This window comes from Coregonus clupeaformis, chromosome 3 (assembly GCF_020615455.1).
Source record: "Coregonus clupeaformis isolate EN_2021a chromosome 3, ASM2061545v1, whole genome shotgun sequence".
NCBI lineage: Eukaryota > Metazoa > Chordata > Actinopteri > Salmoniformes > Salmonidae > Coregonus > Coregonus clupeaformis.
The window spans coordinates 26,880,226-26,901,975 of NC_059194.1; the positions used below are offsets into that span (position 1 = coordinate 26,880,226).

At 44.2% G+C, this 21,750-nt stretch overlaps 1 protein-coding gene across 1 annotated transcript; it reads right to left on the reverse strand.

Moving 5' to 3' along the window:
* Positions 1–6,164: 6,164 nt before the first annotated feature.
* Positions 6,165–20,621, reverse strand: LOC121546609 (pinopsin-like). The gene is made up of 4 exons (XM_041857847.1): positions 20,243–20,621; positions 17,621–17,949; positions 8,006–8,239; positions 6,165–6,480 (listed from the first exon to the last, which is right to left on the reverse strand). The coding sequence occupies exons 1-4, from the start codon at positions 20,619–20,621 to the stop codon at positions 6,226–6,228; spliced, it is 1,197 nt and encodes a 398-aa protein (XP_041713781.1). The 3' UTR covers positions 6,165–6,225.
* Positions 20,622–21,750: the final 1,129 nt, after the last annotated feature.

Genomic DNA, 21,750 nt, shown 5'->3' on the forward strand with positions numbered 1-21,750 from the left:
ATAAAAAAAAACATTTAGATGTTATGTGGCTATCAGTAATATAACTTAGGGCTTCCCCTAGTGGCGTAAGTATGAATCTCTCTGGTGGCATGCCACTCTTAAGTGACGGCCGCATTCTAACTTGAAATCCATGTGCTTACCTTATACTGGCATTAAAAGCAAAATATGTAAGTCTGACACAAAGCTAGGTTGAGGATGAAGATACAACAAGGCTAAAGCTACATTTAAGGCTAAGGTCCAGGTTAGGTTGGAATTAAGGTAAGCGCTAGAGCTACAGTGGATGTAAGATTGGAAATGTTTGAATATAGAAATCCTCACTACTGGCAAAGCCTCACAGTTTAATTAACCCAGAGTGTCATGTGATTCCAACGGGATTCTGGGTAGAACAGTCCCGGTGGTGCCCTCAGTTCAAGTGAGCATGAGCCAGCAGACTGTACAATGCCTTCAGAAAGTATTCACACCCCTTGACTTTTTCCACATTTTGTTGTGTTACAAAGTGGAATTTAAATGGATTTAATTGTCATTTTGTTAAAAAAAATGAAAAAAGAAACAAACACTAATATATCTTGATTAGATAAGTTTTCAACCTCCTGAGTCAATAATACATGTTAGAATCACCTTTGGTAGCGATTACAGCTGTGAGTCTTTCTGGGTAAGTCTCTAAGAGCTTTCAACATCTGAATTGTACAACATACCCATTATTCTTTATAAATTCTTCAAGCTCTGTAAAATTGGTTATTGATCATTGCTAAACAACCATTTTCAGGTCTTGCCACAGATTTTCAAGCAGATTTAAGTTGAAACTGTAACTCGGCCAATCAGGAACATTCACTGTCTTCTTGGTAAGCAACTCCAGTGTAGATTTGGCCTTGTGTTTTAGGTTATTGTCCTGCTGAAAGGGGAATTCATCTCCCAGTGTCTGGTGGAAAGCAGACTGAACCAGGTTTTCCTCTAGGATTTTGCCTGTGCTTAGCTCCATTCAGTTTATTTTTTATGCTGAAAAACTCCCCAGTCCTTAACGATTACAAGCATACCCATAACACAATGCAGCCACCACTATGCTTGAAAATATGGAGAGTGGTACTCAGTAATGTGTTATATTGGATTTGACCCAAACATAACACTTTGTATTCAAGACAAAAAGTGAATTGCTTTGCCACATTTTTGCAGTATTACTTTAACAGCTTGTTGCAAACAGGATCCATGTTTTGTAATATTTTTACTCTGTACAGGCTTCCTTCTTTTCATTCTGTCAATTAGGTTAGTATTGTGGCATAACTACAATGTTGTTGATCCAGCCTCAGTTTTCTCCTATCAAAGCCATTAAACTCTGTAACTGTTTGAAAGTCACCATTGTGTCACGCCCTGGCTCTGGGGACTATGTTATGTTGAGCCAGGGTGTGTAAGTCTATGTTTAATTTTCTAGGTTGGTCTGAGTGACTCCCAATCAGAGGCAACGAGTGTCAGCTGGGTGTCTCTGATTGGGAGCCATATTTAACTGTTTGTCTTGCACTTTGTGTTTTGTGGTTTCTTGTTCCTTTTGGTTTGTGTATCGAAGGACTTCACGTTTCGTTCTTTGTTTTGATCGTGTGATCTAGTCATTAAATATAAATATGTTCACCCGCAACGCTGCGCCTTGGTCTCCCTCATTAGACGATCGTGACAGAAGAAACCACCTTAACCAGACCAAGCAGCGTGTTCAGGAGCCATCGCTGGCAGATCTCCGTGGCAACCTCGACTGGATCAAGCAGCGTGACGAGGAGAGAGGATGGACGTGGGAGGAGATGATTGCGAGTCTAGCAAGAGGGAGGAGAGACCCCCAGGAAATTTTTAGGGGGGGGCTCACGACGTCGGGCCAGCAGGTGTACGGGTTAGAGCGGTGCAAAGCGTTGGCAGAGAAGGCCGCCAGGTTAGGGGGCCACTGGGCACAGAGGAGAGGGAAAGTGTGGAGGCACGGCGAGAGGTACTGGGGTGTGTTACCAGTCCGGTCCGGCCCGTTCCTGATCCCTGCGTGGGGCCAGTGGTGTGTGTCCCCAGTACGGTCCGGCCTGTTCCTGCCATTCCCACCAAGTCAGTGGTGCGCGTCGTCAGCCCAGCCCGGCCTGTTCCTGCCATTCCCACCAAGTCAGTGGTGCGCGTCGTCAGCCCGGCCCGGCCTGTTCCTGCCATTCCCACCAAGTCAGTGGTGTGCGTCGACAGCCCAGCCCGGCCCGTTCCTGCTCTCCGCACCAAGTCTGTGGTGCGCGTCGCCAGCCCAGTCCGGCCCATCCAAGCTTCCCGCACCAAGCCAGTGGTGTGCGTCGTCAGTCCGGCACGGCCCGTTCCTGCTCTCCGCACCAAGTCTGTGGTGCGCGTCGCCAGCCCGGTCCGGCCCGTTCCTGCTCTCCGCACCAAGTCTGTGGTGCGCGTCGCCAGCCCGGTCCGGCCCGTCCAAGCTCCCCGCACCGGGTCAGTGGTGCGCGTCGTCAGCCCGGTCCGGCTCATTCCTGCTCCCCGCACTGTCAGGGGTGCGCCGTCAGCCCGTCCGCCCGTTCCTCCTCCACGCATCAAGCCAGGGGTGTGCGTCGTCAGTCCAGCACAACCCGTGCCTGGGTCATGTCCGGAGCCGGATCCGCCGCCGAGGCGGAGTGCCCACCCGGTCCCTCCCTGTTGTGGTGATTGTTTGGCGCGGCCGGAGTCCGCGCCTTTGGGGGTACTGTCACGCCCTGGCTCTGGGGACTATGTTATGTTGAGCCAGGGTGTGTAAGTCTATGTTTAATTTTCTAGGTTGGTCTGAGTGACTCCCAATCAGAGGCAACGAGTGTCAGCTGGGTGTCTCTGATTGGGAGCCATATTTAACTGTTTGTCTTGCACTTTGTGTTTTGTGGTTTCTTGTTCCTTTTGGTTTGTGTATCGAAGGACTTCACGTTTCGTTCTTTGTTTTGATCGTGTGATCTAGTCATTAAATATAAATATGTTCACCCGCAACGCTGCGCCTTGGTCTCCCTCATTAGACGATCGTGACACATTGGCCTCATGGTGAAATCCCTGAGTGGTTTCCTTCCTCTCCGGCAACCGAGTTAGGAAGGACGCCTGTATCTTTGTAGTGACTGGGTGTATTGATACACCATCCAAAGTGTCATTAATAACTTCACCATTCTCAAAGGGATATTCAATGTCTGCTTTTTTTATTTTTACCCATCTACCAGGTTGAATCTGTGTTTGAAATTCACTGCTCAACTGATGGATAATTGTATGTGTGGAGTACAAAGATGAGATATGAATTCAAAAAAAATCATGTTAAACACTATTATTGCACACAGAGTGTATCCATGCAACTTATTATGTGACTTGTTAAGCACATTTTACTCCTGAACTTGTTTAGGCTTGCCAGAAGAAAGGGGTTGAATACTTATTGACATTTCAGCTTTTCATTTTTAATTAATTTGTAAACATTTCGAAAAACATAATTCCACTTTGACATTATGGGGTATTGTGTGTAGTAGGCCAGTGAGAAAAAACATCTAAATTGAATCCATTTTAAATTCAGGCTGTAAACAAAATGTGAAAAAAGTCAAGTGGTGTGAATACTTTCTTTCTGAAGGCACTGTAGTTACATAATAACACCAGGCTCATCAATATCATCAATCTGACTTAATTAGAATGTACATTACCTGTCAAAAGTTTGGACACACCTAATCATTCCAGGGTTTTTCTTTTTTTTTACTGTTTTCTACATTGTAGAATAATAGTGAAGACATCAAAACTATGAAATAACACATATGGAATCATGTAGTGACCAAAAAAGTGTTAAACAAATCAAAATATATTTTATATTTGAGATTCTTCAAAGTAGCCACCATTTGCCTTGATGACAGCTTTGCACACTCTTGGCATTCTCTCACCCAGCTTCACCTGGAATGCTTTTCCAACAGTCTTGAAGGAGTTTCCACATATGCTGAGCACTTGTTGGCTGCTTTTCCTTCACTCTGCGGTCCGACTCATCCCAAACCATCTCAATTGGGTGGGGTCGGGGGATTGTGGAGTCCAGGTCATCTGATGCAGCACTCCATCACTCTCCTTCTTGGAAAATAGCCCTTACACAGCCTGGAGGTGTGTTGGGTCATTGTCCTGTTGAAAAACAAATGATAGTCCCACTAAGCCCAAACCAGATGGGATGGCGTATCACTGCAGAATGCTGTGGTAGCCATGCTGGTTAAGTGTGCCTTGAATTCTAAATAAATCACAGACAGTATCACCAGCAAAGCACCCCCACACCATCACACCACAACACCTCCTCCTCCATACTTTACGGTGGGAAATACACATGCGGAGATCATCCATTCACCCACACCGCGTCTCACAAAGCCACGGCGGTTGGAACCAAAAAGCTCCAGACCAAAGGACACATTTCCATCGGTCTAATGTCCATTGCTAGTGTTTCTTGGCCCAAGCAGGTCTCTTCTTCTTATTGGTGTCTTTAGTAGTGGTTTCTTTGCAGCAATTCGACCATGAAGGCCTGATTCACACAGTCTCCTCTGAACAGTTGATGTTGAGATGTGTCTGTGACTTGAACTCTGTGAAGCATTTATTTGGGCTGCAATTTCTGAGGCTGGTAACTCTAATGAACTTATCCTCTGCAGCACAGGTAACTCTGGGTCTTCCATTCCTGTGGCGGTCCTCATGAGAACCAGTTTCATCATAGCACTTGATGGTGTTTGCGACTGCACTTGAAGAAACTTTCAAAGTTCTTGACATTTTCCGTATTGACTGACCTTCATTTCTTAAAGTAATGATGGACTGTGGTTTCTCTTTGCTTATTTTAGATGCTCTTGCCATAATATGGACTTGGACTTTTACCAAATAGGGCTATCTTCTGTATACCCCCCTACCTTGTCACAACACAACTGATTGGCTGAAACACATTAAGAAGGAAAGAAATCCCACAAATTAAATTTTATGAAGGCACACCTGTTAATTAAAATGCATTCCAGGTGACTATCTCATGAAGCTGGTTGAGAGAATGCCAAGAGTGTGCAAAGTTGTCATGAAGGCAAAGGGTGGCTATTTGAAGAATCTCAAATATAAAATATATTTTGATTTGTTTAACACTTTTTTGGTTACTACATGATTCCATATGTGTTATTTCATAGTTTTGATGTATTCACTATTATTCTACAATGTAAAAAAATAGTAAAAAAAAATTAAAACCCTTCAATGAGTAGGTGTGTCCATTCTTCTCACTGGTAGTGTAGGTAAGACACTGCACGTGTTGAAATATCAAAAGAGAGGAGGAAACATCATGGCACTGACAGAACATTCAGGTAGCCTAAGGCATCAGCATGCTTAAGGTTGGCTGGCGCCTAGCCGAACTCGGCTAGCCGAACCGAACGAGTGTGCTCGTATTCTCCCTTAAAAGACCACTTGAAATACGAGAAAAAAACGGCCATAGTAATGTTTGTCCATTTTGAGACGCCATAGCCAGTACACGCTTCCTCAAAATAGTCTGAATTAATCTAAAATATCTCAGGAAATCTGTCATTAATTTTAACGTTTTTGCCGAGGAGATCTTAGTCACGCAATTTTACATCTAACTAAGATGTTTGGTGAAATATTTCTCAGTGAAAACATTTGCATGAAAACGAGTCGTCTCTTGTTGAATGACAAAAAATACTTCATTGAAGAATCCCTACTGTTGACCAATCACCTATGAAGGGGCGTAGACTTCGGCTCCGAACTTCGGCTTGCCTCTACAAAAAATGTGTGTGCCTAACAGCTAAAAAAACTCTCACCAAAGTCCAAAATGAACAAAAACATCACAAAATGTCGTCATAACATATGCACAAACTCTTCCGAACTATTTCGGCTGGGAAGCATGTGGACGCCTTAAGAGATAATCAAAATGCTACAGGTCAGGGTGGACTGAGTCTGACATTAAAGGGTTAATGCTGTTGGATTCTGCACAATGAGAAAGGTAAAGACAGAAGGGAACAGGAGCTGGAGAGGGGGGACCCAGTCGGTATACATCTTGTAGGATCCAAGGCAGAGCTTCCCAGATGGCTGGGGAACAACTGAAGGGTCGTGACCAGTTCCTCTTGGTTAAGGGCTTAAGACTGGGTTGACTTTGCTTATCTAGTGGGTCACAAAGACATTCAGAAGGTTCCACAGGAAAATGCAGGTGGCTATCTTCTCTCTGAGCCTCTCCCACCTCAGAGTGTGGTTCCACCAGCCCAGAAGAGGAGGTTCTCAGGAGGTGTAGTGGACCACCAGGGACATGGTGCGCCGCTCCCTCCGCAGGCCACACAGGGGGGCATTGCTGGGGCTCTTGTAGCTCTGGGTGTGTGGGGAGCCAAGCGAGGGCTGTTTTGGGGCCAGGGAGGGGCGTGAGAGAGGTGTCCGGGGGGTAGCGTTCTCCTCTCTGCTGCTCTGCTGGGTGTTAAAGCTGTACACAGACTGGGGCTCCCCCTTGCACCTCACAAAGGCCACGAAGCATCTGTAAAACTGCCACACACACACACACACACACACACAGAGGAGTCACTTTCAGTATCAATCTCACTCACACACTGAGGCGATAGCATTTGACACCAAAGAAAGCTACCTGGTCTCAGAGCATTTCATATTATTCTGTACGTAAATCGGAGACATTCCATATGGTATGTCTTAATTTGTGGATGTCCATCATCCATTTCGTATGATATGTTACGAATTCCAATTTGTTGTGGCTAACATTAGCTAGGTGGCTAACACTAACGTTAGCTAGGCTAGGGGTTAGGGTTAAGGTTAGGAGTTAGGTTAAAGGGTTAAGGTTAGAGTTAGGGTTAGGAAGGGTTAGCTAAAAGGGTTAAGGTTAGGGTTAGGGGAAGGATTAGCTAACATGCAAAGTAGCTAAAAAGTAGTAAGTAGTTGAAAGGTTGCTAATTAGCTAAAATGCTAAAGTTTTCCGTGATGAGAATCGAACAGTAACCTTCTGTCTTATGTAACCATACCAAACATAACATCATACTAATTTGAGTGTCCTGGATTTACCTTTACTATGTTATGTCTAGTCTATGAGACCAGGCTGCAGAAAGAGAGCGCAGAGTGACCTAGTTTGCTAGTATGTGTTCTCTATTAAAATGTGTTATTTTCTAAATAAGTATTTGTTTTCAGTCTGTGTTGCAGTGGAGGCTGTTGAGGGGAGAATGGCTCATAATAATGTCTGGAACGGAGCAAATGGAATGGCATCAAACACATGGAAACCATTTGTATGATGTATTTCATACCATTCCACTTATTCCGGTCCAGCCATTACCACGAGCACATCCTCCCCAATTAAGGTACCACCAACCTCCTGTGGTGCGTTGATACTTGACTCTTCTTCTTGGTTCAAGTGCCCCCAGAGAGGACAGATGGGATGTACGGTAGCTGCCAAACTAAGTATGTCAGCCGGCCTGTTCTTACTGTAAGTGTCATAGGTAGCATCTGGGAGGCAGGATTGCAGAGGGCGATGAGAGGTACAAAGTAATTACTGGGAGTCTGTGTCCTCACAATACTGTGTCCCCACAATGACAGGAGCCAGGGTGTCACTGTCAGTAGTCCTTGTGGGGATGTTCGCAGTGTCCCTCCACCCAGTCCCTCTCTGCTCCTCACTGACAGGTGGGCTGTCACAAGCACTTGAGCCCCCATTTATTAACTTTATCAACTGAGCTCTCGTAACAAGAGACATGATTAGCCTGTCAAGCTAAAGTCATCATGTCCATGAACCTGAACTAAGGTTCAGTACAATACTCACACACCATCGAAACAGAGTATTTAGCAAAAACGTCATGTCAACATGTTAGGACATACCTCATAAAATGATACCTCAATGATATCCATAGTATGGACTCTGGAGGCTGTGTGTGCTTGTCTTTCTGGCCTCACATTCCAGGCTGTCATAAGGCTGTCTAAGCTGCTGTCTAAGCTCTCCCCACCACTGTAAAGGCTACAGACAGGTGAACAACACCATTGTCCCTCTGGTCCGTCCTCTAGCGCCCCCTCTCACCTGGTTATTGAACAGCACATAGATTACAGGGTTGATGACGGTGCTGCTCTTGGCCAGGACGGCGGGCACCACGCTGGCCACGGGGGTGACCAGGCCTGACCGGCCGAAGGTGGCCACCAGGGCCATGACGCCGTAGGGCATCCAGCACAGCAGGTAGCAGGACACCATGGACAGCACCATGAGCAGGATGTGCTGCTCTCGCCTCCGGGCCGACAGCAGGTTGATCTTAGCCACCTGGGAACAGGAGGAGGAAGAGGAGAATAAAATTGTCAGGCAAAGCTTTGCATTGATCATACTGTAATGCTGTAGTGCTGGACATGGTTCAAAGACAGTGGATTTTATGTAATGTGTGACAGAGCCAAATGATCAGCTGTAGCTAGCTCTTGGGTAAATAAATGAAATTAGCTTCAGTAGGTTAATCTTTTTGAGTGTGAACTGTATTGTCTTATGCTGTATTCTATGGACTGGAATTACGTTCAAACCATGATAAAGCAGGGAGAAAATATTTCTGGTTCAGCACATGTGGCTTACAGAGTTACAAGTATTGGCCAGCGAATTTGATTTTAATTTTGTTAATATTGTAGGGCCTATTTGTATAATTAGTAGGCTGACGCATATATAGGCCTACGTTTGATAATATTTCCCCTAATGTTATTAGCCTACCTCCTCTTTCTCTCTCTATTGTTGCTTCATTCCTTCCTCACTTTCAACAGTTAAATGAAATAAGTTTCGTAGTCCTTATCTTCATCATTCTAATGACATCCTTGAATAATATAGGACTAGAACTAGATGCAGAAGGCTTACACTTCTCTTCATGAAGATTGAATGGTTATGGGTCTGAATAAATACAGTGAGGGAAAAAAGTATTTGATCCCCTGCTGATTTTGTACGTTTGCCCACTGACAAATAAATTATCAGTCTATAATTTTAATGGTAGGTTTATTTGAATAGTGAGAGACAGAATAACAACAAAAAAATCCAGAAAAACACATGTCAAAAATGTTATAAATTGATTTACGTTTTAATGAGGGAAATAAGTATTTGACCCCCTCTCAATCAGAAAGATTTCTGGCTCCCAGGTGTCTTTTATACAGGTAACGAGCTGAGATTAGGAGCACACTCTTAAAGGGAGTGCTCCTAATCTCAGTTTGTACCTGTATAAAAGACACCTGTCCACAGAAGCAATCAATCAATCAGATTCCAAACTCTCCACCATGGCCAAGACGAAAGAGCTCTCCAAGGATGTCAGGGTCAAGATTGTAGACCTACACAAGGCTGGAATGGGCTACAAGACCATCGCCAAGCAGCTTGGTGAGAAGGTGACAACAGTTGGTGCGATTATTCACAAATGGAAGAAACACAAAATAACTGTCAATCTCCCTCGGCCTGGGGCTCCATGCAAGATCTCACCTCGTGGAGTTGCAATGATCATGAGAAGGTGAGGAATCAGCCCAGAACTACACGGGAGGATCTTGTCAATGATCTCAAGGCAGCTGGGACCATAGTCACCAAGAAAACAATTGGTAACACACTACGCCGTGAAGGACTGAAATCCTGCAGCGCCCGCAAGGTCCCCCTGCTCAAGTAAGCACATATACATGCCCGTCTGAAGTTTGCCAATGAACATCTGAATGACTCAGAGGAGAACTGGGTGAAAGTGTTGTGGTCAGATGAGACCAAAATCAAGCTCTTTGGCATCAACTCAACTCGCCGTGTTTGGAGTAGGAGGAATGCTGCCTATGACCCCAAGAACACCATCCTCACCGTTAAACATGGAGGTGGAAACATTATGCTTTGGGGGTGTTTTTCTGCTAAGGGGACAGGACAACTTCACCGCATAAATGGATGATGGACGGGGCCATGTACCGTCAAATCTTGGGTGAGAACCTCCTTCCCTCAGCCAGGGCATTGAAAATGGGTCGTGGATGGGTATTCCAGCATGACAATGACCCAAAACACACGGCCAAGGCAACAAAGGAGTGGCTCAAGAAGAAGCACATTAAGGTCCTGGAGTGGCCTAGCCAGTCTCCAGACCTTAATCCCATAGAAAATCTGTGGAGGGAGCTGAAGATTCGAGTTGCCAAACGTCAGCCTCGAAACCTTAATGACTTGGAGAAGATCTGCAAAGAGGAGTGGAACAAAATCCCTTCTGATATGTGTGCAAACCTGGTGGCCAACTACAAGAAACGTCTGACCTCTGTGATTGCCAACAAGGTTTTTGCCAGTAGTACTAAGTCATGTTTTGCAGAGGGTCAAATACTTATTTCCCACATTAAAATGCAAATCAATTTTTTACATTTTTGACATGTGTTTTTCTAGATTATTTTGTTGTTATTCTGTATCTCACTATTCAAATAATCCTACCATTAAAATTATAGATTGATCATGTCTTTGTCAGTGGGCAAACATACAAAATCAGCAGGGGATCAAATACTTTTTTCCCTCACTGTAACTGCTATAGCCTACCGCCATTGCACATTCGCTCTTCTTTCAAACTACCAGTGAGTTCTATTGGCTGATGTACAGTGCATTGCAAAAGTATTCAACCCCATTGGCGTTTTTCCTATTTTGTTGCATTACAACCTTTAAATTGATTTTTATTTGGATTTCATGTAATGGACATACACAAAATAGTCCAAATTGATGAAGTGAAATGAAAAAAATAACTTGTTTCAAAAAATTCAAATAAATAAATAACGGAAAAGTGATGCGTGCATATGTATTCACCCCCTTTGCTATGAAGCCCCTAAATAAGATCTGGTGCAACCAATTACCTTCAGAAGTCACAAAATTAGTTAAATTAAGTCCACCTGTGTGCAATCTAAGTGTCACATAATCTGTCACATGATCTCAGTATATATACACCTGTTCTGAAAGGCCCCAGAGTCTGCAACACCACTAAGCAAGGGGCAGCACCAAGCAAGCAGCACCATGAAGACCAAGGAGCTCTCCAAACAAGTCAGGGACAAAGTTGTGGAGAAGTACAGATCAGGGTTGGGTTATAAAAAAATATCACAAACTTTGAACATCCCACGGAGCACCATTAAATCCATTATAACTTTTTTTAAAGAATATGGCACCACAACAAACCTGCCAAGAGAGGGCCGCCCACCAAAACTAACGGACCAGGCAAGGAGGACATTAATCAGAGAGGCAACAAAGAGACCAAAGATAACCCTGAAGGAGCTGCAAAGCTCCACAGCGGAGATTGAAGTATCTGTCCATAAGACCACTTTAAGCCGTACACTCCACAGAGCTGGGCTTTATGGAAGAGTGGCCAGAAAACAAGCAAACACGTCTGGTGTTCGCCAAAAGGCATGTGGGAGACTCCCCAAACATATGGAAGAAGGTACTCTGGTCAGATGAGACTAAAATTGAGCTTTTTGGCCATCAAGGAAAACGCTATGTCTGGCGCAAATCCAACACCTCTCATCACCCCGAGAACACCATCCAGCATCATGCTGTGGGGATGTTTTTCATCAGCAGGGACTGGGAAACTAGTCAGAATTGAAGGAAAGATGGATGGCGCTAAATACAGGGAAATTCTTGAGGGAAACCTGTTTCAGTCTTCCAGAGATTTGAGACAGGGACAGAGGTTCACCTTCCAACAGGACAATGACCCTAAGCATACTGCTACAGCAACACTCTAGTGGTTTAAGGGGAAACATTTAAATGTCTTGGAATGGCCTAGTCAAAGCCCAGACCTCAATCCAATTGAGAATCTGTGGTATGACTTAAAGATTGCTGTACACCCGTGGAACCAATCCAACCTGAAGGAGCTGGAGCAGTTTTGCCTTGAAGAATGGGCAAAAATCCCAGTGGCTAGATGTGCCAAGCTTATAGAGACATACCCCAAGAGACTTGCAGCTGTAATTGCTGCAAAAGGTGGCTCTACAAAGTATTGACTTTGGGGGGGTGAATAGTTATGCACGCTCAAGTTTTCATTTTTTTTGTCTTATTTCTTGTTTGTTTCACAATAAAAATTATTTTGCATCTTCAAAGTGGTAGGCATGTTGTGTAAATCAAATGATATAAACCCCCCAAAAATCAATTTTAATTCCAGGTTGTAAGGCAACAAAATAGGAAAAATGCCAAGGGGGTGAATACTTTTGCAAGCCACTGTATTTAACATTCAGCAAACATTCTTGCGCCCCTCTTCGAATAGTCTTTTGGTATGAGAAATGCTAAAACAAATAATGTCCAGCAAGCTATTCTAGTCTAGCTTTTCCAAGAGCTAAGGATCGTGTTTTAAGGATAGAGGCCAGCGGAGCACAGGTGCATGTGTATTGCGCAAGAGAGGCAATAAGTTAGAAGCTTATTATGCATAACCTATCATTAATTAGCTAAATATAAGGCTAATATTGCATTGAATTTATTACCTGAAATAGGTAGGCTAGGACATCTATATATAGGGCTATATATCAATCTAGAACAATGATTATCTATTTTGGACGCAATTTGAGTGGAATTGATGGAGAGACAGAAAGACTGCGAGAGAATGCTCACGCGTGCACTAATTTAAAGCAACGATTTTCGAGTGATTATCTTTTTTGTAACTCTGCAGCTGCAATTAGAAAAACAAATCTTTACAATAAAAAAATATGGTGATCCCCGAAAGCCAGATGGAGATGGGTAAATTAGACGTGCATTCGGTCTTTATATTACTGTAGCATAGACTATGCTGCAGCAAATGCAGGCCTATCTGTCACAAGAAAAAAAGTTACCTTAATGAGATGATAGGTCTATATGCATTGTGAACTTCACTCCCTACTGAGATGGGCGGTCTGTCCCCACCCTGAGCGTTGATGATTCATCATGCAGAAGCCATAGAGAAGCCAGATTTAGATATGGCATATAATTTAACAGTTCCATTTCACGCCATGCTGTTCATATAAATAATGTATTATAATTTACCGGTTTCTCGCAGTTATTTATCCCGGGAAAAGGGAGTAGTTTTGGGTGGTAAATCCCAGTACATCTCGGTAACCGGGTTCCCACCATTCAACCCTAGTCTACAGTAGTCTCAGTAGGGTAGCACCATGGTGTAGCCGGAGGACAGCTAGCTTTTGTCCGCCTCTGGGTACATTGACTTCAATACAAAACCTAGGAGGCTCACGGTTCTCACCCCCTTCCATAGACTTACACAGCTATTATGACAACTTCTGGAGGATGTCCTCCAACCTATCAGAGCTCTTGCAGCATCAACTGACATGTTGTCCACCCAATCAAAGGATCAGAGAATGAATCTAGTATTGAAAGCATAAGCTACAGCTAGCCAGCACTGCAGTGCATAAAATGTGGTGAGTAGTTGACTCAAAGAGAGAGAAAGATAATAGTTGAACAGTTTTGAACAAATTCATTTCTTCCGAAATTAAGGAGAAGCAAGAGAGCGAGAGAGAGAGAGAGTGAGAGGGGGGAGCTAGCTATATTTTGTAGTATATATTCTTTTCACTTTCACTTTCACTTACTTAGCTAGTGTCAAATGCAGCTAGCTAGTTTAGCCTAAAACACCTGGCTCAATCAGACAGGGATGCTATGTTAGCTATCTGGCTATGGCTATCCAACACTGGAACTCTTCTAAGTGAAGGTAAGCTTTTGGTTGTATTAATTTATTGCCATGAGGCCCGCCGATGTAACTGCTAAACTGATTGCTGCTGAGTACACTGTACTGCATGATTGTAGCTATGTTGACTATGACATGACAACAATGTAGGCCGTGTGTAGCTGTTAGCGGTCATGATATGTTGTGAACTGAAGTCCACAAGAGAAGGGAAAAGGTGAGAGGAGGAGAGCGCATAGATAGATGCGAGAAGGAATTATATGTACAACGAGCTGTTTGTATGTGGCTGCTATGAAAGTGAACTGTTTGCATGTGATCATTGGTGTATTCATTGCGCTGATTTTGTTGAAAACGTTTCTTAAACAGAAGCAAACGGAACGAAATGAGGATAAACATGCCTGAATTTGTCCAATAGAAACTCTCGTTTGCAACTGTTGGACTAATGATTACACCCTAAATCAGCTAGATACAGGCAACAGTGTGCAAGGTGGTATTGAATGTGTCACTGTCTGTCACCTTGATTACTGAAAATTCTCTCGACCTGTGCACCTACATTGTAAACTTTCATTCATAGGCTAGGTTGTAGTAACCTCATGATGGGCACAGGGAAAATTTGAGTATCATGTAGTAGCCTAAACCTATCAGTGTTACATTGAGCTGGGTGAATGGAATATGAATGACAGTCATCCAATATGCTGTAATAGAAATAAGGCCATGTTCATAAAAAAAAGTAATCATCCTCCCTCATCTTAAACGGCACCGACCGCCACTGATGCTCAATTAGACTGAGCCTTGTTGCCGGCCGTGTAGGCCATAACCTGTGTTACATCCGCAATCTTCTTAGCCATATAATAGGCATTCTACTGCTGCCAAGCCATCACAGGGGGTCTTTCCTGTGTATTGCCTGGATTGCTCTATTCCAGACCCACAAAGGAAGCAGGTACTGGTGAGCTTCTATCTTGGAGGCTCAGGCTGTTCTTTTCAGGAAATTTATAAAAAGGTCATTTGAGACACCTGAGGATTTGGCCATGCATTGAACTAACACATTAGGATGCTGTCGTATCTATATTTATTCTGAGGCACAGTTATGGCATGATAAATCTCACAGTGATGTGAGACCATGGGAGAGGCTTTTACGACCAACAGTGTGCCTGGAATTAAGATGTGCAGCGAGGCCCAACCATATAAAATCCCAACCCTTGATCCATACAGATTCTCTTCATTTGAATGTAATTTCTCTGTGTGATGTGTCACTGCATGGTGAATTGTAATTCACCTCTCAGATGACGGTCCTGCTCCACAGGCTGGCGCTTGGTTTCTAAGAAAAGCTGCTTCAGAAGAAAGGTGACTGGTGGATCAGCAAAGTTGGAATTCATAAGTAATCAGGTCTGCAACGCTGGTCCCATCAGCTGAACAGAGTTAAACAAACCCAGGGAAAATGAGCCGCTTACATAACTGGACTGTCACCAATAGTAACGGGCCGCTTCCACAGTCCAAAAATATCTCCTAGATGATTAATTCACGGAGTAGCGCTGGCGGGCGGCGGGTAGCATGGGCGAGGGCGCTCGGAGCGGTGCAGGCAGCCCCAGCCACCAATTGGAACCCCTTAATTACAAATTGGTTGTGTGAGCCAGATGCCCAGGTTTTATATAAGCCCCTCAACGGCATGGATGATTCACAAAAACCTGAGGAGGGGTCATTGACCTGTTGAACACAACCTGGCCCTGACTCCCCGGAGAGCCTGGCTCCAATACTCCTCAGAGAGCCTGGCTCCAATACTCCCCAGAGAGCCTACCTCCAATACTCCCCAGAGAGCCTACCTCCAATACTCCCCAGAGAGCCTGCCTCCATTACTCCTCAGAGAGCCTGCCTCCATTACTCCTCAGAGAGCCTGCCTCCATTACTCCTCAGAGAGCCTGCCTCCATTACTTGGAGGATAAATCAATAGCAGGAGGGTAAATATAGACTTGTCGCTTCCAGGGAAGAGGAGCGGTTTGGCGCTCCTTAAATAGCCATGAAAACACTGGGCTACATGTTAATTGGACCCTGACCATGATCCAATGTCTAGCTGCTTCTCCTAATGGACATTAACTATTTTCCTCCATGCTATGTGTTTGCCATATATCTTTATAGCATGGTCACAGCAGTGGTAAAAAATACATTGAGGAAATTATCTATATTGTGTGTCTCTTTATGTGTTTTTGAAACATCAGGCTTGTTTGTATTGTGTAGTGTCAGTGCATTGCTATCTGGCTTTGGCCTCCAGTCATTAATGAAGGAAATACTTCCGTATAAATGTAATGATATCTCCAGATCATCCAGCCAGACATATCCAGATAGCCTTTCTATTCCATTTACACTGTTTGTCAAAGGGATAATGGGTCCAGAAGCACAAAGGCTGAGCAGGTCCCATAACTGTGGATAACAGTAAATCATGGTCTGGCTTGAACCATTATGCCGGCAGCCACAGCGCTGTCTGTAAACATAAAAAACAACGCTTTTTTGGTATGCATTCTACAATTACCCATCTGAACTACCAATATCGTTGATATAAAATGTTTTGCAGTTACCCAACAGTAGCTCGATGTGCTGTTAATGATTTTGACCAGTATACACTACATGACCAAACGTATGTGGACACCTGCTTGTCGAACATCTCATTCCAAAATCATAGGCGTTAATATGGAGTTGGTCCCCCCTTTGCTGCTATAACAGCCTCCACTCTTCTGGGAAGGCTTTCCACTAGATGTTGGAACATTGCTGTGAGGACTTGCTTCCATTCAGCCACAAGAGCATTAGTGAGGTCGGGCACTGATGTTGGGTGATTAGGCCTGCCTCGCAGTCGGCATTCCAATTCATTCCAAAGGTGTTCAATGGGATTGAGGTCAGGGCTCTGTGCAGGCCAGTCAAGTTCTTCCACACCGATCTCGACAAACCATTTCTGTATGGACCTCCCTTTGTGCACGGAGGCATTGTCATGCTGAAACAGGAAAGGGCCTTCCTCAAATTGTTGCCACAAAGTTGGAAGCACAGAATCATCTAGAATGTCATTGTATGCTGTAGCGTTAAGATTTCCCTTCACTGGAACTAAGGGGCCTAGCCCGAACCATGAAAAATAGTCAAATGGCAGCAAGCTTTACACCACTCCAGGTGACGCTTGGCATTGTGCATGGTGATCTTAGGCTTGTGTGTGGCTGCTCGGCCATGGAAACCCATTTCATGAAGCTCCCGAAGAACAGTTCTTGTGCTGACGTTGCTTGCAGAGGCAGTTTGGAACTTGGTAGTGAGTGTTGCAACCGAGGACAGACGATTTATATGCGCTGCGAGCTTCAGCCTTCAGCGGTCCCGTTCTGTGAGCTTGTGTGTCCTACCACTTCGCGGCTGAGCCGTTGTTTCTCCTAGACGTTTCCACTTCACAATAACATCACTTACAGTTGACCGGGGTAGATCTAGCAGGGCAGAAATTTGACGAACTGACTTGTTGGAAAGGTGGCATCCTATGACGGTGCCACGTTGAAAGCCACTGAGCTCTTCTGTAAGGCCTTTCTACTGTCAATGTTTGTCTATGGACATTGCATGGCTATGTGCTCAATTTTATACACCTGTCAGCAACCGGTGTGGCTGAAATAGCCAAATCCACTAATTTGAAGAGGTGTCCACATACCTTTGTATATATAGAGTATATTTCAATGCAGACACTCTGTCTCGGCATGTCAAAATCATTCATGTCATGTAAAGCACAGAGCAGTACAGATCGGACAGGTAGAGTTGCTATGTAACCAGCTGCAGAGTACACACTTCATTAGCACCAGAGTGCACACTCCATCATAATCTCATGATCTTCATATAAGGCACCAGACACCATGTAGCCAACCACCAATGAGTGACAGCACCACTCTAGGGTTGGAGTCCATTTAGGAAGAAGAACTCAAGAGAATTTGAAATTCAGTTAATTAATTAATGAAAATGGGAAGATTTTCAATTCATACACCTCAATTCACTTCCTGAATTGACTGCATTCAAAATGGACCTTCCCCCACCTGAGTCCCACTCACCCCCCTGATGGCGACCAGTATCCTGCTGTAGGAGTAGACCATGATCATGAGGGGCAGCAGCAGGCAAAAGATGAACAGGCAAACCACATAGGAGACACTGGCCGGAGAGCGCTGGGTCCACTGGACAGAGCAGGAGGTCCCGGCCCCCTCCGGGCCGTAGCTGCTCCAGCCCATGAAGGGGGGCAGGGTCCACAGCAAAGAATAGAGCCAGGAGCCCCACACAAACAGCCAGGCCTTCCTGAAGTCAGACACAGCAGCCTTGGTGGAGCGCTGCACGGTGGTGTAGCGCTCATAGGACAGAATGGACAGAGACACCAGGGACACGATCCCTAGGAGGGACAGAGAGGGAAGGAGAGAGGGAGAGAGAGAGGGTGAGAGGGTGAGAGAGAGGGAGAAGGAGAGAGAGAGAGAGAGAGAGAGAGAGAGAGAGAGAGAGAGAGAGAGAGAGAGAGAGAGAGAGAGAGAGAGAGAGAGAGAGAGAGAGAGAGAGAGAGAGAGAGATGAGGTTATCAGGGTGTCATGGGGTGTCTGGTGTTGTTATAACAGAAGCCAGTTATGACAGTTTTTTCACCAGTTTGAGAATTCAGATGCTAAAGAGAATAGGATAAGGTTACATAACAATCATTAGCTCGGCTTTGCCCTATACAGGTAACATTTAGTAAACCCAAGAGAGAGCTGGCCTGTATGGTGCAGTATTATATTCCTACACATCGAAGTCAGACCACTGCAAGTTGGCTTTTAGTGCTGTTGTGTCCAAAGAGAACCAGGTGATTTAAAAGGCTTGTCTTGCAAGTGTCTTTTATTATTTTCAGCCGAGGCCGGGGATAAGCACAGGACTTTTCATCAGATGAAGCACTCAGTGGAGTAAGATCAAACATAAGGCACTTGTAGGAACTGCTAAATGACGTAAATGTAAAATGTATACAAATCTATACTGTGTGTGTGTGTGTGTGTGTGTGTGTGTGTGTGTGTGTGTGTGTGTGTGTGTGTGTGTGTGTGTGTGTGTGTGTGTGTGTGTGTGTGTGTGTGTGTGTGTGTGTGTGTGTGGACGTGCCTGTCTACCTGTCTGTCAGTGTGTGAGTGGGACGTGTGTGTGTGTTTGTCTATAGCTGAGGGAAAAATAGGTTTATGTCTTCATTATGCCAGTCTGTCTCAGAGTACTAGCCTGACATTCTAGGAAGTGGGATTCATTATTGAATTTACAGTGTGTCCTCTCAGGAGGTGAGAGCTTGCTAAAAGTTTCTGCCTGTGCAACAAGTGAAAGGCAATGAAAGAAAAAAGTTTGCCCAACTTAATTTAGTCTTCCTAAGTGCTCAGAGTACTTCTAGACTTTGTGAGTTGTGAATGAATGCCATCCTTAATTAGCGGTTGCTGGCTGTTATGAAGAATGACAGCATATAGAGCCTTCAGGAAGCACACAGAGTAAAATATGGCATTGATTAGAGAAATTGTTCAGGGCCTGTGTGACGTGCCCACTCCTCCCCTCCAAGAGTGTTTACAGGTCTGGTTGAGCTGTCTAGGGAGCGGGGGTGTGCGTGCATGCGTACGTGTGTATGTGTGTGTGTGTGCTTGTGTGTTTGTGTGTGTGCGTACAAGTGTGTGTGTGTGTGTGTGTGCACGAGTGCATGCGTGGGTGCTTGTGTGGTTGTGTGTCATGCATGTGTGTGTGTGACTGCCCTCCTGCGTGGCTTCAAAGGGAAGGGGAACAGGGGAGTCTGCCCTAATTATTGAGCTCTAAAGATATCCAACAGCCAAATGTCACAGCATTGGACTAATAGCCTGCTTTGACAATTTATTTATTTGCCAAGCTCATTAGAAATGATAGGTATTTTTGTACACTTTAATCAGAAACATGAATGACTCCATCCTCCATCAACGTAATGAACTGCATTTGTCAAACGTCCACAGCTCATAATTCAATCTACTTTGGTTATCACAAAGATCCAGAGACATGCAAGGAGAGATGACAGATGAGAGGTGTATATGTGTATATAAGATCAGCTACAGTTTGTATGAGTGGCTGATCAAAAAGGCTACTGTAGGCTTTGTTCTGCTCTGTGTTGAATGGGATGTCTCATTATGGGGTAAATGAATACATTAGAATAGCCTACATGCTTAATATTTTCAAGGTCCTAAGCAAAGGTCCTACATTTACTATGTCAAGCTTCCCAGTCAAGTGCAAATTGAAACTTATTCACACACAGAAACGAATCAATTTTGGCATAAAGGTTGAATGTAAATGTCTCTTGCTCCTGCTAAAGATTTATGCAATAGTTTTTCATTAGTGTTCCACTATTTCCACATTCAGATGTAGGTTAATGAAAATGTTACAGGCACAGGGAGGAATAAAATACCACAAATTGATGATGAATTGTGCTCTGACACTTTTCATAATGAGCCTGGAGGACTTATTTAAGAATTTATCAAGCAGTAATGATCTGAAGGATTTGCATTACTTTTTTACAGTCGATATTTGTCTGATAGTAAAGTAGCCTAGGCTATAAAATCGTAGGCTAAGAAACTCTTATATGCAAAATATTTGTTTTATTTGTCACATTGAGGTAAGCCTACAGTGTAGGCTCCATGGCTTTCGCTGCCTGTTGAAATATTAGAAAAACTCACCGAAAAGCGAATTGGCGAAGCCATACCACTTGCAACCATGGTGTCCAATGAGCCATCTCCCCTGTAGACTTGCCGCGAAACTGAATGGAGTTCCAAAAATACACACGAGGATGTCGCTCACGTTGATGTTCAGAAGGATGAGGTTGATGGGCGTCCAAAGCGACCGAAACTTTGCAAAGATAAGCAGGACAAGAAGGTTGTTGAGGAATCCCAGGACCAAAATGAGCCCAAGACATACTGCCACCACCGTGTGGCCATGCCTGCTCAGGCCGAGGGGGTCCTGGGGCACCAAGGTGTCCCGAACACTGGCATTGGTGCTTAGGTTGGAAGCGGAGCTTTCGGAGGTGCTGAAATTCAGAGCTCTTATGTGGACAACCATAGCACCCTAGTGCACGCGGGGGTGACTTGCAACACGAGGAGTCGACGCGCTCTCACTCATTCAAACTCGCGCACAGCACAGAACACATGCTCACCAACAGTCTCGGTCACAAAGAAAGACATGCAGATCTCCCATTTATTCTCTCCCCTTATAACCCAGCTAGCACATAACGTCCTGACAACCATATGTTTCTTAGAACTTGGTGAGAGCGTGGTTGTCCTATGGTTATTTTGCATACAACCTTACCACAACTTCCTGGGAATGGTCCAGGATAGTTACTTGGCTTTGGAACATTCTCAGCACATTTTAGAAATTTGACAAAAAAACATTATTTCAGAGAACGTTCTAAAATGTTTAAAAACATACATTCCTTTCTCAGAAGGTGAAAAAAAAAAAAAAAAAAAAAACGGAACGTTCTAAGAATGTTATTTAAAAGGCTGTGGCTGTGAATACAGAGTTTTCGCCCACGCCCGCACTGTCCTGAACCCTCCCGCCCCTCTGGAAATCTCTTTCTCAAAGCTAAGAATCCAGGTCACGTTCTGCGCTCTGTTATTTTACGCACACTACTTAGCTACTGCTCACACTCCCCCTCCCTTAATGTTTATCTCTTTACTCACCCTCTTCTGAACCATGGTGTTGTAGCCTATGTCTGCCTCATATTTCGGAACAGCTGAATTAAAAAAAACCTGCGGTGATTTTAACAAACAAAAATATATATTGAAAGCTATACAACCTTCTCTGTCTGTTGTAACACATATTGCAGTTACACAATCAGTATGCAGTCCCTACACATTGCATTGGAGCAAAAACAATGAGTGTTTTGTGTGATGATGTATGTTGGCTAATCTATATAGTTGCTGAGATATCGTAGCCACTAGCCAGAGCTCCTGAAAAAAAGAACACTACTATTTTGACTGTCTGTCTGCCTCCTGCTTAGCCAATGTTTGGAATGATGATGGAAAAATAACATTACATTGCTAATAAGACTGAGTGTGTATGTTTTGCTTGTGTTTGATATGCTGCCTAGATAGCTGCATGTACAGTGCATTCGGAAAGTATTCAGACCCCTTCCCTTTTTCCACATTTTGTTACGTTACAGCCTTGTTCTAAAATGGATTGAATTAAAAAT

Excerpts from the sequence above, each read along its gene's own strand:
- LOC121546609 (XM_041857847.1), bottom strand. The coding sequence starts at position 20,621 with ATGGTTGTCCACATAAGAGCTCTGAATTTCAGCACCTCCGAAAGCTCC. Across the intron at positions 8,240-17,620 it reads TACTGGTCGCCATCAGGGGG|GTGGCTAAGATCAACCTGCT; the intron begins GTGAGTGGGACT and ends TCCTGTTCCCAG. Across the intron at positions 6,481-8,005 it reads ATGTGCTGTTCAATAACCAG|TTTTACAGATGCTTCGTGGC; the intron begins GTGAGAGGGGGC and ends TGTGTGTGGCAG.